The sequence below is a fragment of the Numenius arquata genome, chromosome 4 (genome assembly GCF_964106895.1).
Source record: "Numenius arquata chromosome 4, bNumArq3.hap1.1, whole genome shotgun sequence".
Lineage (NCBI taxonomy): Eukaryota > Metazoa > Chordata > Aves > Charadriiformes > Scolopacidae > Numenius > Numenius arquata.
In genome coordinates, this window is record NC_133579.1 from 6,266,709 (window position 1) to 6,281,982 (window position 15,274).

A 15,274-nucleotide genomic window follows, 5' to 3' on the forward strand; every position below is an offset into this window, starting at 1 on the left:
TAAGCTGTTTCTGTCCCTGAGGAGCCTCCAGCTGAAGACGATGATGTACAAGGAGCTTGTGGAGTTCTTCTGTTTGTGGCTTTGGATGATTTGATGGTCTAAAGGTTTGAGCAAGGTGGTGTGATGTTGGAGCTGAGTCTGTATTTATGAGAGTGTTGGAGTAGAGAAATCATGTTACCCTTTGGATGAAGAAATGTTTGGATGAGTGCGTGATGGGCGAGGTCATGGGCAGGGCCCTGTAATTCCTTCGATAGCTCAGCTGGTAGAGCGGAGGACTGTAGGCTCTCTTGCACGGCCATCCTTAGGTCGCTGGTTCAACTCCGGCTCGAAGGAGTGACCTTTTGCCTCACCACCAGACCCTGTGGCACCTTTGTCTCTTAAGCAAGAAAGTTCACACCGAGGAAGCACTTGTGAGCTCTCGATGGGGTGGTTGAGGTGTAAAGTTTTGCTGGGGGTCAAGTGGGAAGGCTGCACAAGCTTCACTGCAGTGGTGGACAGGCAACTCCATGGTGCTGCTCGAGCAGGTGGGAGTCCAGGCAGGCTGCCTGAGTCCACAGGTCATGGCCAGGATCAGCATCAATGGGGAACATGGGCAGAGCTGCCACCCACATCCAGTGGTTCTCAGAAAGGTGCCAAGGGCAAGAAGTTCAGCTTCAAAGTATCCCTTGGGCAAAGGAGACGCTCTCTGCTGAGGCTTCTTGTAGCATTTTCATGCAAGGCCACGGTTTGGTCCCACACCAAGTTGTGTCTGAGTTGGACAGGCGAATGCCCAGGGTGGTGGGGATGCACTCAGGCTCCCAAGGCACTTGACCCTGAGGTGTGTTTTTGTCAGAGGGGCACCTCCATCAGGAAAGTGAGTGGGTGGGTGCAGGTGTGACAGCGAGTCCGATGGGAAGGACAGGCTGTGGGCGCAGGGCAGCCTGGGTGAGGGTTGGTCTCCTGGGAGGGGAGAGGACCTCAGGCAGAGGCCATGGGTTGGGGAATTAGCTCAAGTGGTAGAGCGCTCGCTTTGCATGTGAGAGGCAGCGGGATCGATGCCCGCATTCTCCAACGCTTTTCATTCCCCTTCCCGGCACACAGGGCCCTTTGCCAGGTCCCATATCCTCTGGGGGCTATGGAAGCACAAGGTGCTCCCAGTCAGCAAAGACTAGAATAACATCCTGGAGTTTAATAAGAACAGCTTGGGCAGTTTTACCAGGAGACCTTACTTTCTCCCTCTTTGCTTGACAGACCTGAAATGTCATCTCAGATACTGTGTCCAGATTACAGCACTAACATAACGATAGCAATGAACTGGAGCAACTTCAGTGGAGGGCCACCAAGAAGCTCAGGGAACGGAGGGATTTCTGTGTGAGGATGGGCTGAGGACACTGGGAATGTTCAGCCTGGAAAAACGGAAGTTCAGAAGGCATACATGTGACTTTCCAGCTCATAGAAGTAGGTTATGGAGTAGAGGGAATGTTGTCCTTTTGTCTGGGGCTTGACCAGCGGGCAGAAGACAGCTCAGGGAACTGGGATGAAAAGCAGTTGAAGCAGGATTCTTTGTCCCTGAGGAGAGTTCAGCTGCTGAAGATGATGTAGAAGGAGCTTGTGGAGTTCTTCTGGTTTTGGTGTTGGATGATTTGATGGTCTAAAGGTGCGAACCAGGTGGTGTGATGTTGGAGCTGAGTTCACCTGAATGAGGATGTTTGAATAGAGTCATCATGCTAGGCTTTGGATGGAGAAGTGTTGGATGAGTGTGTGATGGGCGAGGTCCTGGGAAGGGCCCTGTAATTCCTTCGATAGCTCAGCTGGTAGAGCGGAGGACTGTAGGCTCCCTTGCACGGCCATCCTTAGGTCGCTGGTTCAACTCCGGCTCGAAGGAGTAACCTTTTGCCTCACCACCAGACACAGCAGTGTCTCTGCAGGCTTGGCTCTGCCCGGGTGGCTCCTCTTCAAGGGCTGCCCAGCCTTCAGCTCTTGACTGAGGTGTGGAAGACAACCAGTCAAGGAAGTTTCGGGTGATCCCTGGACAGTAGATGGTGGTGCTGAGCACTGGGGTTCTCAGATGCCACCTCCATCAGCGAAGTGAGTGGCTGGGTGGATGTGGGTTTGGGAGCGAGTCTGATGGGAAGGCCAGACTATGGGTGCAGGGCAGCCTGGGTGAGGGGGGGTCGCCAGGGAGGGGAGAGGACCTCAGGCAGAGGCCATGGGCTGGGGAATTAGCTCAAGTGGTAGAGCGCTCGCTTAGCATGTGAGAGGCAGCGGGATCGATGCCCGCATTCTCCAACGCTTTTCATTCCCTTTCCCTGGACACAGGGCCCTTTGCCTGGTCCCGTGTCTTCTCGGGGCCTGTGGAAGCATGAGGATCACCCAGTCAGCAAAGACTAGGAAAACATCCTGGAAACTAGTGAGAACAGCAGGGGCATTTTTATAAGAGACCTTATGTTCTCCCTCTTTCTTGACAGACCTCAAAGGTCATCTCAACTACCGTGCCCAGATTACAGCTCCCCCACATTACAACAGAAGAAAGACATCAATGAACTGAAGCAACTTCAGTGGAGGGCCACCAAGAAGCTCAGGGAATGGAGGGATTTCTACGTAAGGATGGGCTGAGGACACTAGGCATGTTAATCCTGGAGAAAGGGACGTTCAGAGGGCTTACATGTGACCTCCCAGCACATAGGAGTAGGTTATGGAGTAGAGGAAATGTTGTCCTGCTGTCAGGTGCTTGACTAGACGGCGAAATAAAGGACAGCGAAATTGGATGAAGAGAAGTTGCAGCGGGATATGGTAAGCTCCTTTTAACCTGCGGAGAGTTCAGATGTAGATGATGATGTAGAAGGTGCTTCTGGAGTTTTTCTGTTGGGAGTTTCAATGATTAGAGGGGCTAAAGGGTTGAGAAACGTGGTGTGATGATGGAGCTGCATGTGTTTGAATGAGGATGTTATAGTAGAGGCATCATTCTGTGCTTTGGATGGAGAAGTGTTGGATGAATGTGTGATGCCGAGGACCTGGGAAGGGCTCTGTAATTCCTTCAATACCTCAGCTGGAAGAGCGGAGGACTGTAGGCCCCCTTGCACGGCCATCCTTAGGTCGCTGGTTCAACTCCGGCTCGAAGGAGTGACCTTTTGCCTTGCCACCAGACACAGCAGTGTCTCTACAGTTTTGGCTCTAACTGGGTGGCTCCCCTTCAAGGGCTGCCCAGCTTTCAGCTCTTGGCTGAGGTGTGGAAGACAACCAGGCAGGGCAGCTATAGTTGAACCATGGGCTGGGGATGGCGGTCCTGAGCACTGGAGTATCCTGCGGTCACCTCCATCAGGAAGGTGGGTGGGTGGGTGAATGTGGGTGTGGGAGCGAGTCCGATGGGAAGGCCAGACTATGGGTGCAGGGCAGCCTGGGTGAGGGGGGGTCTCCTGGGAGGGGAGAGGACCTCAGGCAAAGGACACGGGCTGGGGAATTAGCTCAAGTGGTAGAGCGCTCGCTTAGCATGCGAGAGGCAGCGGGATCGATGCCCGCATTCTCCAATGCTTTTCATTCCCCTTGCCTGGACACAGTGTCCTGTGCCTGGTCCCATGTCCCCTGGGGACTGTGGAAGCACGAGGTGCACCCAGAGACTAGGAAAACATCCTGGAGACTAGTGAAAACAGCAGGGACATTTTTGTAAGAGACCTTATGTTCTCCCTCTTTCTTGACAGACCTCAAAGGTCATCTCAAGTACTGTGCCCAGATTACCGTTCCCCTGCAGAAGAAAGACATCAATGAACTGGAGCACCTTCAGTGGAGGGCCACCAACGAGCTCAGAGGTTGGAGGGATTTCTATGTGAGGACGGGCTGAAGACACTGGGCTTGTTCCACCTTGAGTAAGAAGTTCAGAGGGCATACATTTGACCTTCCAGCACCTAGGAGGACCTTATTGAGCAGAGGAAACGTCCTTATGTTTGCTGCTTGACCAGAGGGCAAAAGAGATACCAACAAGAGAAGTTGCAGCAGGATATGGTTAAGCTGTTTCTGTCCCTGAGGAGCCTCCAGCTGAAGACGATGATGTACAAGGAGCTTGTGGAGTTCTTCTGTTTGTGGCTTTGGATGATTTGATGGTCTAAAGGTTTGAGCAAGGTGGTGTGATGTTGGAGCTGAGTCTGTATTTATGAGAGTGTTGGAGTAGAGAAATCATGTTACCCTTTGGATGAAGAAATGTTTGGATGAGTGCGTGATGGGCGAGGTCATGGGCAGGGCCCTGTAATTCCTTCGATAGCTCAGCTGGTAGAGCGGAGGACTGTAGGCTCTCTTGCACGGCCATCCTTAGGTCGCTGGTTCAACTCCGGCTCGAAGGAGTGACCTTTTGCCTCACCACCAGACCCTGTGGCACCTTTGTCTCTTAAGCAAGAAAGTTCACACCGAGGAAGCACTTGTGAGCTCTCGATGGGGTGGTTGAGGTGTAAAGTTTTGCTGGGGGTCAAGTGGGAAGGCTGCACAAGCTTCACTGCAGTGGTGGACAGGCAACTCCATGGTGCTGCTCGAGCAGGTGGGAGTCCAGGCAGGCTGCCTGAGTCCACAGGTCATGGCCAGGATCAGCATCAATGGGGAACATGGGCAGAGCTGCCACCCACATCCAGTGGTTCTCAGAAAGGTGCCAAGGGCAAGAAGTTCAGCTTCAAAGTATCCCTTGGGCAAAGGAGACGCTCTCTGCTGAGGCTTCTTGTAGCATTTTCATGCAAGGCCACGGTTTGGTCCCACACCAAGTTGTGTCTGAGTTGGACAGGCGAATGCCCAGGGTGGTGGGGATGCACTCAGGCTCTCAAGGCACTTGACCCTGAGGTGTGTTTTTGTCAGAGGGGCACCTCCATCAGGAAAGTGAGTGGGTGGGTGCAGGTGTGACAGCGAGTCCGATGGGAAGGACAGGCTGTGGGCGCAGGGCAGCCTGGGTGAGGGTTGGTCTCCTGGGAGGGGAGAGGACCTCAGGCAGAGGCCATGGGTTGGGGAATTAGCTCAAGTGGTAGAGCGCTCGCTTTGCATGTGAGAGGCAGCGGGATCGATGCCCGCATTCTCCAACGCTTTTCATTCCCCTTCCCGGCACACAGGGCCCTTTCCTGGTCCCATATCCTCTGGGGGCCTGTGGAATCACAAGGTGCTCCCAGTCAGCAAAGACTAGGAAAACATCCTGGAAACTAGTGAGAACAGCAGGGGCATTTTTATAAGAGACCTTATGTTCTCCCTCTTTCTTGACAGACCTCAAAGGTCATCTCAACTACTGTGCCCAAATTACAGCTCCCCCACATTACAACAGAAGAAAGACATCAATGAACTGGAGCAACTTCAGTGGAGGGCCACCAAGAAGCTCAGGGAATGGAGGGATTTCTACGTAAGAATGGGCTGAGGACACTAGGCATGTTAATCCTGTAGAAAGGGACGTTCAGAGGGCTTACATGTGACCTCCCAGCACATAGGAGTAGGTTATGGAGTAGAGGAAATGTTGTCCTGCTGTCAGGTGCTTGACTAGACGGCGAAATAAAGGACAGCGAAATTGGATGAAGAGAAGTTGCAGCGGGATATGGTAAGCTCCTTTTAACCTGCGGAGAGTTCAGATGTAGATCATGATGTAGAAGGTTCTTGTGGAGTTTTTCTGTTGGGAGTTTCAATGATTAGAGGGGCTAAAGGGTTGAGAAACGTGGTGTGATGATGGAGCTGCGTGTGTTTGAATGAGGATGTTGTAGTAGAGGCATCATTCTGTGCTTTGGATGGAGAAGTGTTGGATGAGTGGGTGATGCCAAGGACCTGGGAAGGGCTCTGTAATTTCTTCAATACCTCAGCTGGTAGAGTGGAGGACTGCAGGCCCCCTTGCACGGCCATCCTTAGGTTGCTGCTTCAACTCCAGCTTGAAGGAGTGACCTTTTGCCTCGCCACCAGCACAGCAGCGTCCCTGACTTTTGACCCTTCCCAGGTGGCTCCCCTTCAAGGGCTGCCCAGCCTTCAGCTCTTGACTGAGGTGTGGAAGACAACCAGTCAAGGAAGTTTCAGGTGATTCCTGGGCCGTAGATGATGGTGCTGAACACTGGGGTTCTCAGACTGTCACCTCCATCAGGAAAGTGAGTGGGTGGGTGCAGGTGAGAGTGAGTCTGATGGGAAGGCCAGGCTGTGGGCGCAGGGCAGCCTGGGTGATGGGTGGTCTCCTGGGAAGGGAGAGGACCTCAGGCAGAGGCCATGGGCTGGGGAATTAGCTCAAGTGGTAGAGCGCTCGCTTTGCATGTGAGAGGCAGCGGGATCGATGCCCGCATTCTCCAACGCTTTTCATTCCCCTTCCCGGCACACAGGGCCCTTTGCCAGGTCCCATGTCCTCTGGGGGCTATGGAAGCACAAGGTGCACCCAGTCAGCAAAGACTAGAATAACATCCTGGAGTTTAATAAGAACAGCTTGGGCAGTTTTACCAGGAGACCTTACTTTCTCCCTCTTTGCTTGACAGACTTGAAATGTCATCTCAGATACTGTGCCCAGATTACAGCACTAACGTAACGATAGCAATGAACTGGGGCAACTTCAGTGGAGGGCCACCAAGAAGCTCGGGGACGGGAGGGATTTCTGCGTGAGGATGGGCTGAGGACACTGGGAATGTTCAGCCTGAAGAAAAAGAAATTCAGAGGCCTTGCAAGGTGACCTCTCAGCACTTAGTAGTAGGTTTCCGAGTAGAGGAAATTTTGTCCTGTTGTCTGGGGCTTGACCAGAGGGCAGAAGACAGCTCAGGGAACTGGGATGAAAAGCAGTTGAAGCAGGATTCAGGTGAGCTGTTTTTGTCCCTGAGGAGAGTCCAGCTGCTGAAGATGATGTAGAAGGAGCTTGTGGAGTTCTTCTGGTTTTGGTGTTGGATGATTTGATGGTCTAAAGGTGCGAACCAGGTGGTGTGATGTTGGAGCTGAGTTCACCTGAATGAGGATGTTTGAATAGAGTCATCATGCTAGGCTTTGGATGGAGAAGTGTTGGATGAGTGTGTGATGGGCGAGGTCCTGAGAAGGGCCCTGTAATTCCTTCGATAGCTCAGCTGGTAGAGCGGAGGACTGTAGGCTCCCTTGCACGGCCATCCTTAGGTCGCTGGTTCAACTCCGGCTCGAAGGAGTAACCTTTTGCCTCACCACCAGACACAGCAGTGTCTCTGCAGGCTTGGCTCTGCCCGGGTGGCTCCTCTTCAAGGGCTGCCCAGCCTTCAGCTCTTGACTGAGGTGTGGAAGACAACCAGTCAAGGAAGTTTCGGGTGATCCCTGGACAGTAGATGGTGGTGCTGAGCACTGGGGTTCTCAGATGCCACCTCCATCAGCGAAGTGAGTGGCTGGGTGGATGTGGGTTTGGGAGCGAGTCTGATGGGAAGGCCAGACTATGGGTGCAGGGCAGCCTGGGTGAGGGGGGGTCGCCTGGGAGGGGAGAGGACCTCAGGCAGAGGCCATGGGCTGGGGAATTAGCTCAAGTGGTAGAGCGCTCGCTTAGCATGTGAGAGGCAGCGGGATCGATGCCCGCATTCTCCAACGCTTTTCATTCCCTTTCCCTGGACACAGGGCCCTTTGCCTGGTCCCATGTCTTCTCGGGGCCTGTGGAAGCATGAGGATCACCCAGTCAGCAAAGACTAGGAAAACATCCTGGAAACTAGTGAGAACAGCAGGGGCATTTTTACAAGAAGACCTTATTTTCTCCCTCTTTCTTGACAGACCTCAAAGGTCATCTCAACTACTGTGCCCAGATTATAGCTCCACCTTAGAGGACAGACATCAATGAACTGGAGCAACTTCAGTGGAGGGCCACCAAGAAGCTCAGGGAATGGAGGGATTTCTACGTAAGGATGGGCTGAGGACACTAGGCATGTTAATCCTGGAGAAAGGGACGTTCAGAGGGCTTACATGTGACCTCCCAGCACATAGGAGTAGGTTATGGAGTAGAGGAAATGTTGTCCTGCTGTCAGGTGCTTGAGCAGAGGGCAAAAGAAAGTACAGTGAAGTTAGAAGAAGAGAAGCTGCATTGGGATATGGTAAGCTCTTTTTATTTGAGGAGAGCTCAGCTGTAGTTGATGATGTAGAAGGATCTTGTGGAGTTTTTCTGTTGGGAGTTTGAATGATTTGATAGGCTAAAGGGTTGAGCAACATGGTGCGATGTTGGAGCTGAGTCTGCTTGAATGAGGAGGTTGTAGTAGAAGCATCATTCTGTGCTTTGGATGGAGAAGTGTTGGATGAGTGTGCGATGGGCGAGGTCATGGGAAGGGCCCTGTAATTCCTTCGATAGCTCAGCTGGTAGAGCGGAGGACTGTAGGCTCCCTTGCATGGCCATCCTTAGGTCGCTGGTTCAACTCCGGCTCGAAGGAGTGACCTTTTGCCTCACCACCAGACACAGCAGTGTCTCTGCAGGCTTGGTTCTGCCTGGGTGGCTCCTCTTCAAGGGCCGCCCAGCTTTCAGCTCTTGACTGAGGTGGGAAGACAACCAGCCAGGGCAGTTTCAGGTGATCCGTGGACAGTAGATGGTGGTGCTGAGCACTGGGGTTCTCAGATGTCACCTCCATCAGCGAAGTGAGTCTGATGGGAAGGCCAGGCTGGGGGTGCAGGGCGGCCTGGGTGAGGGGGGGTGCCTGGGAGGGGAGAGGACCTTGGGCAGAGACCATGGGCTGGGGAATTAGCTCAAGTGGTAGAGCGCTCGCTTAGCATGTGAGAGGCAGCGGGATCGATGCCCGCATTCTCCAACGCTTTTCATTCTCCTTCCCTGGATACAGAGCCCTTTGCCTGGTCCCATGTCCTCTGGGGGCTGTGGAAGTGCAAGGTGTACCCAGTCAGCAAAGACTAAGAAAACATCCAGGGGTACGTGTAGAGCACCACGGCCTTGGGATCAAGGGAAGGGATTCTTACCCTTTCCTCAGCATCTGATGGTGGCATCTAAAATTCTGTGCCCAACTTTGGGACTCGATGTAGAAGAGAAAGAGACCAAGTGCAATCAGGGTAAGGATACCAGCATTACTGGGAGGAGGCGCACATGCCCTGTGAGAAGAGGCCAATGAATGTGGGCTTGGCCAGAGCCTGGAGAAGAGAGGGCTTCGGGGAAGCCCAGCAGCATCTTTCAAATGCTTATCAGGAAGTTTTTAATTCAACAGTTATACCTTTTACTGATGTGATTGTTAGAGGAATGATTAACAACTGGGCACAGCTGAAGCAAGACAGGTTCCACTTTTTCTCCCTGCCACCAGTCTGGCAGGAGAAGAAGGTGCCCAGGGGGTTGTGCAGCCTTCTTGCTTGGCGGCTGGCATGAGTTGACTGGCTGAAGCCTTGAGGAAGCTGCTGTCTGATGCCTGAGCTGGGGCTTTTGGAGGAGGTTTCAGTAGAGTTGTCCTGATGTGTCATCTAAGCTGATTTCTTTGACTGCTGTATCATGGGCGCAGAGCCGGAATGGGGCCCTGCCAGTCCATCAACAGCTCTGCTGCTGGTGCAGAAAACTGCAGGCTGCCTTGCGAGGCTCCCCTTACATCTCGTCCAAGCCCTAAGTGCCATTATAGGCCTCAATGGCCCTTACCAGCCTCACGCAGGGCCTCCACGTCCACCAAAGGGTCCAGGAGCTCAATATACATTCAGCTCTCTGCCTTCACTCTTTTTCCGACTTACACCGCAGGAGTCCTGGTCTCTAGCTCAGCCATGCCTTTGGCTATGTCAAGCCAAAGAGAGTCCTGATGCAAACATTGTCATGCAGAGGGATGTTCTGTGGAGAGACAGGGAACTACTGGAGAGAGTCCAACGTAGGGCAATTAAGATGATTAAGGGATTGGAGCATTTCCCTTATGAGGAAAGGCTCAAAGAGCTGGGGCTCTTTAGCCTGGAGAAGAGAAGGCTGAGGGGAGACCTTATCTATGTTTACAAGTACCTAAAGGGTGGGTTGAAGGAGGATGGAGCTGGACTCTTTTCAGTGGTTACCAGTGACAGGACGAGGGGCAACGGGCACAAGCTGGAACATAGGAAGTTTCATTTAAATATGAGGCGAAACTTCTTTCCAGTGAGGGTGACAGAGCCCTGGAACAGGCTGCCCAGGGAGGTCGTGGAGTCCCCTTCTCTGGAGATTTTCAAGACCCGCCTGGATGCAGTCCTGAGTGACGTGCTCTGGGCAATCCTGCTTTAGCAGGGGAGTTGGACTAGATGATCTCTAGAGGTCCCTTCCAACTCTGACCATTCTGTGATTCCGTGACCTCATCTCTGTCTTAGCAGTATGGAACTGCCTGGTACTCAGTGGATGTGATTGTCATGCTGAGCTATGGAGTGTCTTCCTGGAATGGTGTTGTCCTTGCCTGACTATGACAATGGTGCCTTCTGTTCAGGTCCCTCTCTTAGAGTGAGCCACCATGACTTGGTCTGCCCTGGTCAGTTGCTGTGTGCTTGAGAGCTGGAGATCAATGTGGGTCTAAGGCAAGTCTTTCTTCCTTCTGAAGAGAGTCCTACAGGTATATGGGAGTGGTGAGAGAACTGAGTGTCTGGATGAGAGTGTAATGAAGGGGTGAGATGACAATGTGCCATGCTTCCTTTGATAGCTCAGCAGGTAGAGTGGAGGACTGTAGGCTCTCTTGCACAGCCATCCTTAGGTTACTGGTTCAACTCCGGCTCGAAGGAGTGACCTTTTGCCTTGCCACAAGACCCTGTGGCACCTCTGTCTCTTAAGCAGGAAAGTTCACACCAAGGAGGCATTTGTGAGCTCACAATGGTGCTGTTGAGGTCAAAAGGGCTGCTGGGCATCAAGTGAGAAGGTTGCACAAGCTTCAGAGGCAGTCCTGTGGTGGACAGGCAGCTCCATTCCATTGTGCAGCTCAAGCAGGTGGGAGTCCAAGCAGGCTGCCTGAGTCCACAGGTCACAGCCAGGATCAGCATCAATGGGGAACATGGGCAGAGCTGCCACCCACATCCAGTGGTTCTCAGAAAGGTGCCAAGGGCAAGAAGTTCAGCTTCAAAGTATCTCTTGGGCAAAGGAGACGCTCTCTGCTGAGGCTTCTTGTAGCATTTTCATGCAAGGCCACGGTTTGGTCCCACACCAAGTTGTGTCTGAGCTTGGACAGGCGAATGCCCAGGGTGGTGGGGATGCACTCAGGCTCTCAAGGCTCTTGACCCTGAGGTGTGTTTTTGTCAGAGGGGCACCTCCATCAGGAAAGTGGGTGGGTGGATGTGGGCGTGACAGCGAGTCCAATGGGAAGTCCAGGCTATGGGTGCAGGGCAGCCTGGGTGAGGGTTGGTCTCCTGGGAGGGGAGAGGACCTCAGGCAGAGGCCATAGGCTGGGGAATTAGCTCAAGTGGTAGAGCGCTCGCTTTGCATGTGAGAGGCAGCGGGATCGATGCCCGCATTCTCCAACACTTTTCATTCTCCTTCCCTGGACACAGGGCCCTTTGCCTGGTCCCGTGTCTTCTCGGGGCCTGTGGAAGCATGAGGTGCACCCAGTCAGCAAAGACTAGGAAAACATCCTGGAGACTAGTGAGAACAGCAAGGACATTTTTATAAGAAGACCTTATTTTCGCCCTCTTTCTTGACAGACCTCAAAGGTCATCTCAATTACTGTGCCTAGATTATAGCTCCACCTTAGAGGACAGACATCAATGAACTGGAGCAACTTCAGTGGAGGGCCACCAAGAAGCTCAGGGAATGGAGGGATTTCTACATAAGGATGGGCTGAGGACACTAGGCATGTTAATCCTGGAGAAAGGGACATTCAGAGGGCTTACATGTGACCTTCCAGCACATAGGAGTAGGTTATGGAGTAGACGAAATGTTGTCCTGCTGTCAGGTGCTTGAGCAGAGGGCAAAAGAAAGTACAGTGAAGTTAGAAGAAGAGAAGCTGCATTAGGATATGGTAAGCTCTTTTTAGCTTGAGGAGAGTTCAGCTGTAGATGATGACGTAGAAGGATCTTGTGGAGTTTTTCTGTTGGGGGTTTGAATGATTTGATAGGCTAAAGGGTTGAGCAACATGGTGCGATGTTGGAGCTGAGTCTGCTTGAATGAGGATGTTGTAGTAGAAGCATCATTCTGTGCTTTGGATGGAGCAGCACACGTTGGATGAGTGTGTGATGGGCGAGGTCATGGGCAGGGCCCTGTAATTCCTTCGATAGCTCAGCTGGTAGAGCGGAGGACTGTAGGCTCTCTTGCACGGCCATCCTTAGGTCGCTGGTTCAACTCCGGCTCGAAGGAGTGACCTTTTGCCTCACCACCAGACACAGCAGTGTCTCTGACTTTTGACCCTGTCCGGGTGGTTCCTCTTCAAGGGCTGCCCAGCCTTCAGCTCTTGACTGAGGTGGGAAGACAACCAGCCAAGGCAGCTTTGGGTGAACCCTTCGACGAGGATGGTGGTGCTGAGCACTGGGGTTCTCAGATGTCACCTCCAGTGGGGAAGTGAGTGGGTGCAGGTGGATGTGGGTGTGGAAAGGAGTGCGATGGGAAGGCCAGGCTGGGGGTGCAGGGCAGCCTGGGTGATGGGTGGTCTCCTGGGAGGGGAGAGGACCTCAGGCTGAGGCCACAGGTTGGGGAATTAGCTCAAGTGGTAGAGCGCTCGCTTAGCATGTGAGAGGCAGCGGGATCGATGCCCGCATTCTCCAATGCTTTTCATTCCCCTTCCCTGGACACAACATCTTACGCGTGGTGTCCGAGCTCGCTGTGTGCGCAGAGGAGAGCAGCCAGGGCTACATCAGGAGTAGCACAGGCCATTGGTATAAACCTGGGTAAGGGATTATTACCCTTGGCTTGGCAGTCATTAATTAGCATTCAGTGTGCTGCACATGTTTGCTAATAAAATTCCCAGTCACCAGTGCGTCCTCTCTCTGTACTTCTTAAGAAAACGTAAGAAACACAGTATCTCTTTGGATATTACTTCACTGTCAAACTTCAAAGTATTAGCCAAAATACAGTTTCAGTTATTTTGCCAAAAAAAAAATTTCTACAGATTATTTTTTCAGGGTACCGAATTTAAGCAGATCTCTTTTGAAATTCTGCTGATTAGAAGCCTGTTAGCTTTACTCCTTGATAAATTAGACTGTGCCAAACTCCAAATAAAAGCACAGAGAGGTACCTCTGTCATGTTTATTAAAAAGTAAATTTTGCCCTGGGCTGTGGTAGTATAATTAATACTGACTTAATTAATAATGGCAGGAAACTCAGAATCAGGTATTGCTGGTTTTATACCTTCTACTAAAGAATACCAGTCCAGCAGCAGATTTTTGGATTAGCATAAATTAAAAGATAATTAAAGCAAATCTATGAGACTGACTCATCATTTTATCTTGCAAATATTTACAGCTACTTCATTAAAAGTGAATCCCTCTGACATTTCCACTTTAGTCAGAAGCAGCCTTTTTTTTGCTATAATTACTAATAAAGATGGATAAAGCACCACTGACAGTGTTACCATAGATCACTGTGTAAATCATCCTTCTTCATGTTCAGCATGAAATATAGTTAATTCCATTCTACATTCTTCCATGACAACTCTCTCCTTTGGGGATTAAAGAAGGCCTCCTGTCCATAAATTTAAATGTAAAAGCAACAGGGAAAACATGAGGTTTGGTACAGAAGATGGTTTCTGCAGCCAGGCTGTACTACAGGGACACAGAAGGTGCAAGTCATGAGTGAATTTGATACTGTAGTAAGTTTATCCCCCCGTGGTATAGTTATGCAAGACAACAGCATCATGAGATGTTGACAGCTTTCCTTCCGTCGTGTGAAAAGTTTGAGCACTCACTACTTCTCCCACCTCCATTGAATATCTGCCTTTAGGAACAGGAAGCGGGAGAGATGCAATTTGTTTGAAAAGAAAGAGTCCCAGCAAAATTCAAACTAAACAATGACGCAAGTGTATCTATTTCATAACCTCTTTTCCAGTTCAAATAGATTCTTGCATTTGATCGGAAAGGCAAGTTGTGTTAAAGTTTGACTGGTAATACAGTGCAACCAACAACACCCAGAGCGATGCTGTCATAAAAGTTTAACTGTATTTATTAAACCCGCAAGTACATGCCTGGCATATTTCAATGTCAGGAACATCTATTTCACTCGTGACATTTAAAGTTCTTTCTCTTTTTAATAGCAGCAGAACAGATTTAAGAGCAAAATGACCCATAAAATCTTCTAGTCTTACTTCTAGGTCTTGTTACATTTCAACAATAAAATACTTTTCACCATTTTGATAACTTGGGCTTGAGTAAAACTTATCTTAAAATCCTCTCCTCTTTTGCAATAGAGAAGTTCCCATTTCCTGTGCCAGTATGTTTTGGCGGTTGGTTATGCTCACTGTGAAAACCGTGCACCTCTTTTTCAGCTTGAATTGTTTTTAGATTCCAAGCACTGGGTTTGCTTATACCTGCCTACATGAAGTGAATCACAGAATGATCTGGGGTTGAAAGGGACCTCTGGAGATCATCTAGTCCAACCCCCTGCCAGAGCAGGGTCACCCAGAGCAGGTTGCACAGGAACGTGTCCAGGTGGGTTTGGAATGTCTCCAGAGAAGGAGACTCCACCACCTCTCTGGGCAGCCTCTTCCAGGGCTCTGCCACCCTCACAGGAAAGAAGTTCCTCCTCACGTTCAGATGGAACTTCCTATGTTCAAGTTTTTGCCCGTTACCTCTTGTCCTGAAGTGAAGAACCTTCTCACACCTAGCATTTTTCCCTTTCAAAAATACTACACACTATAATCAAATAATCTATTGCTCTTCTTTTTTCATGACAAGATAAACTGATCAGACTCCTTATGACTCTTACTCTAGTTCTTGAATTGTTATTATAGCACTTTTCTGCATTTGCTTTACTTTTCAATATACCTCAGGAAAAGATGTTAACACAAGAACTGGGTGCAGTGTTCAAAGACCGCACTTTGCAAGCATGGTCTGTGTTGTTTCATCCCAACGGTCCGACCTCTCATTCAGCTAGATTCGAACATTTGAGATGAAGCACAAGGATTGCTTGTGGGAAGAAATCAGTAGGTTCACACTGCATCATCTCTGATTCTTTTCAGGCTCTCATGGTGCAAAAAAAAAAAAATAAAAAAAAATAATTGTGACAATGAATGTCTACAGTGCAGGTAACTCAAAAGGTTTTACCACCACAATCATGCCAGAGACACAAGCATTTCTAGACATGTTGTAAGGCGCATTTTACATACCTGTAGGACTTCTTAATCTCATCATGTGTCGCTCCTTTTTCTAGGGCCAGGATTTTATATAGCGCTTCCCCCGATGTTGACAAAGCACGTTGCCTCTGTTCAGCCATGTCAGCAGTGCATTACCAAAGCTGCTAATGTAGAGCAGAATTTCAAACAGCAGG

The 15,274-nt window shown here is 50.6% G+C and overlaps 1 protein-coding gene and 15 non-coding genes across 16 annotated transcripts in view; 15 read left to right on the forward strand and 1 right to left on the reverse strand.

The window, feature by feature from the left end:
• The window catches only part of DNAJC5B (DnaJ heat shock protein family (Hsp40) member C5 beta), a 40,206-nt gene extending 24,986 nt beyond the window's left edge, over positions 1 to 15,220 (reverse strand). Inside the window, exon 1 of the mRNA XM_074146630.1 lies at positions 15,114 to 15,220. Coding sequence (XP_074002731.1) covers positions 15,114 to 15,220 — 107 coding nt within the window. The remainder of the gene's footprint in view (positions 1 to 15,113) is intronic.
• On the forward strand, positions 245 to 333 carry TRNAY-GUA (transfer RNA tyrosine (anticodon GUA)). Its single transcript is given in 2 exon segments — positions 245 to 281; positions 298 to 333. It is a non-coding gene; the product is annotated as a tRNA-Tyr (tRNA).
• Positions 978 to 1,050, forward strand: TRNAA-UGC (transfer RNA alanine (anticodon UGC)). The gene has a single exon. It is a non-coding gene; the product is annotated as a tRNA-Ala (tRNA).
• Positions 1,776 to 1,864, forward strand: TRNAY-GUA (transfer RNA tyrosine (anticodon GUA)). Its single transcript is given in 2 exon segments — positions 1,776 to 1,812; positions 1,829 to 1,864. It is a non-coding gene; the product is annotated as a tRNA-Tyr (tRNA).
• Positions 2,196 to 2,268, forward strand: TRNAA-AGC (transfer RNA alanine (anticodon AGC)). The gene has a single exon. It is a non-coding gene; the product is annotated as a tRNA-Ala (tRNA).
• TRNAA-AGC (transfer RNA alanine (anticodon AGC)) lies at positions 3,434 to 3,506 on the forward strand. The gene has a single exon. It is a non-coding gene; the product is annotated as a tRNA-Ala (tRNA).
• Positions 4,225 to 4,313, forward strand: TRNAY-GUA (transfer RNA tyrosine (anticodon GUA)). Its single transcript is given in 2 exon segments — positions 4,225 to 4,261; positions 4,278 to 4,313. It is a non-coding gene; the product is annotated as a tRNA-Tyr (tRNA).
• TRNAA-UGC (transfer RNA alanine (anticodon UGC)) lies at positions 4,958 to 5,030 on the forward strand. The gene has a single exon. It is a non-coding gene; the product is annotated as a tRNA-Ala (tRNA).
• On the forward strand, positions 6,188 to 6,260 carry TRNAA-UGC (transfer RNA alanine (anticodon UGC)). Its single transcript has one exon. It is a non-coding gene; the product is annotated as a tRNA-Ala (tRNA).
• TRNAY-GUA (transfer RNA tyrosine (anticodon GUA)) lies at positions 6,999 to 7,087 on the forward strand. The gene is given in 2 exon segments: positions 6,999 to 7,035; positions 7,052 to 7,087. It is a non-coding gene; the product is annotated as a tRNA-Tyr (tRNA).
• Positions 7,419 to 7,491, forward strand: TRNAA-AGC (transfer RNA alanine (anticodon AGC)). The gene has a single exon. It is a non-coding gene; the product is annotated as a tRNA-Ala (tRNA).
• On the forward strand, positions 8,230 to 8,318 carry TRNAY-GUA (transfer RNA tyrosine (anticodon GUA)). The gene is given in 2 exon segments: positions 8,230 to 8,266; positions 8,283 to 8,318. It is a non-coding gene; the product is annotated as a tRNA-Tyr (tRNA).
• On the forward strand, positions 8,618 to 8,690 carry TRNAA-AGC (transfer RNA alanine (anticodon AGC)). Its single transcript has one exon. It is a non-coding gene; the product is annotated as a tRNA-Ala (tRNA).
• TRNAA-UGC (transfer RNA alanine (anticodon UGC)) lies at positions 11,250 to 11,322 on the forward strand. The gene has a single exon. It is a non-coding gene; the product is annotated as a tRNA-Ala (tRNA).
• Positions 12,066 to 12,154, forward strand: TRNAY-GUA (transfer RNA tyrosine (anticodon GUA)). Its single transcript is given in 2 exon segments — positions 12,066 to 12,102; positions 12,119 to 12,154. It is a non-coding gene; the product is annotated as a tRNA-Tyr (tRNA).
• On the forward strand, positions 12,486 to 12,558 carry TRNAA-AGC (transfer RNA alanine (anticodon AGC)). Its single transcript has one exon. It is a non-coding gene; the product is annotated as a tRNA-Ala (tRNA).
• Positions 15,221 to 15,274: the final 54 nt, after the last annotated feature.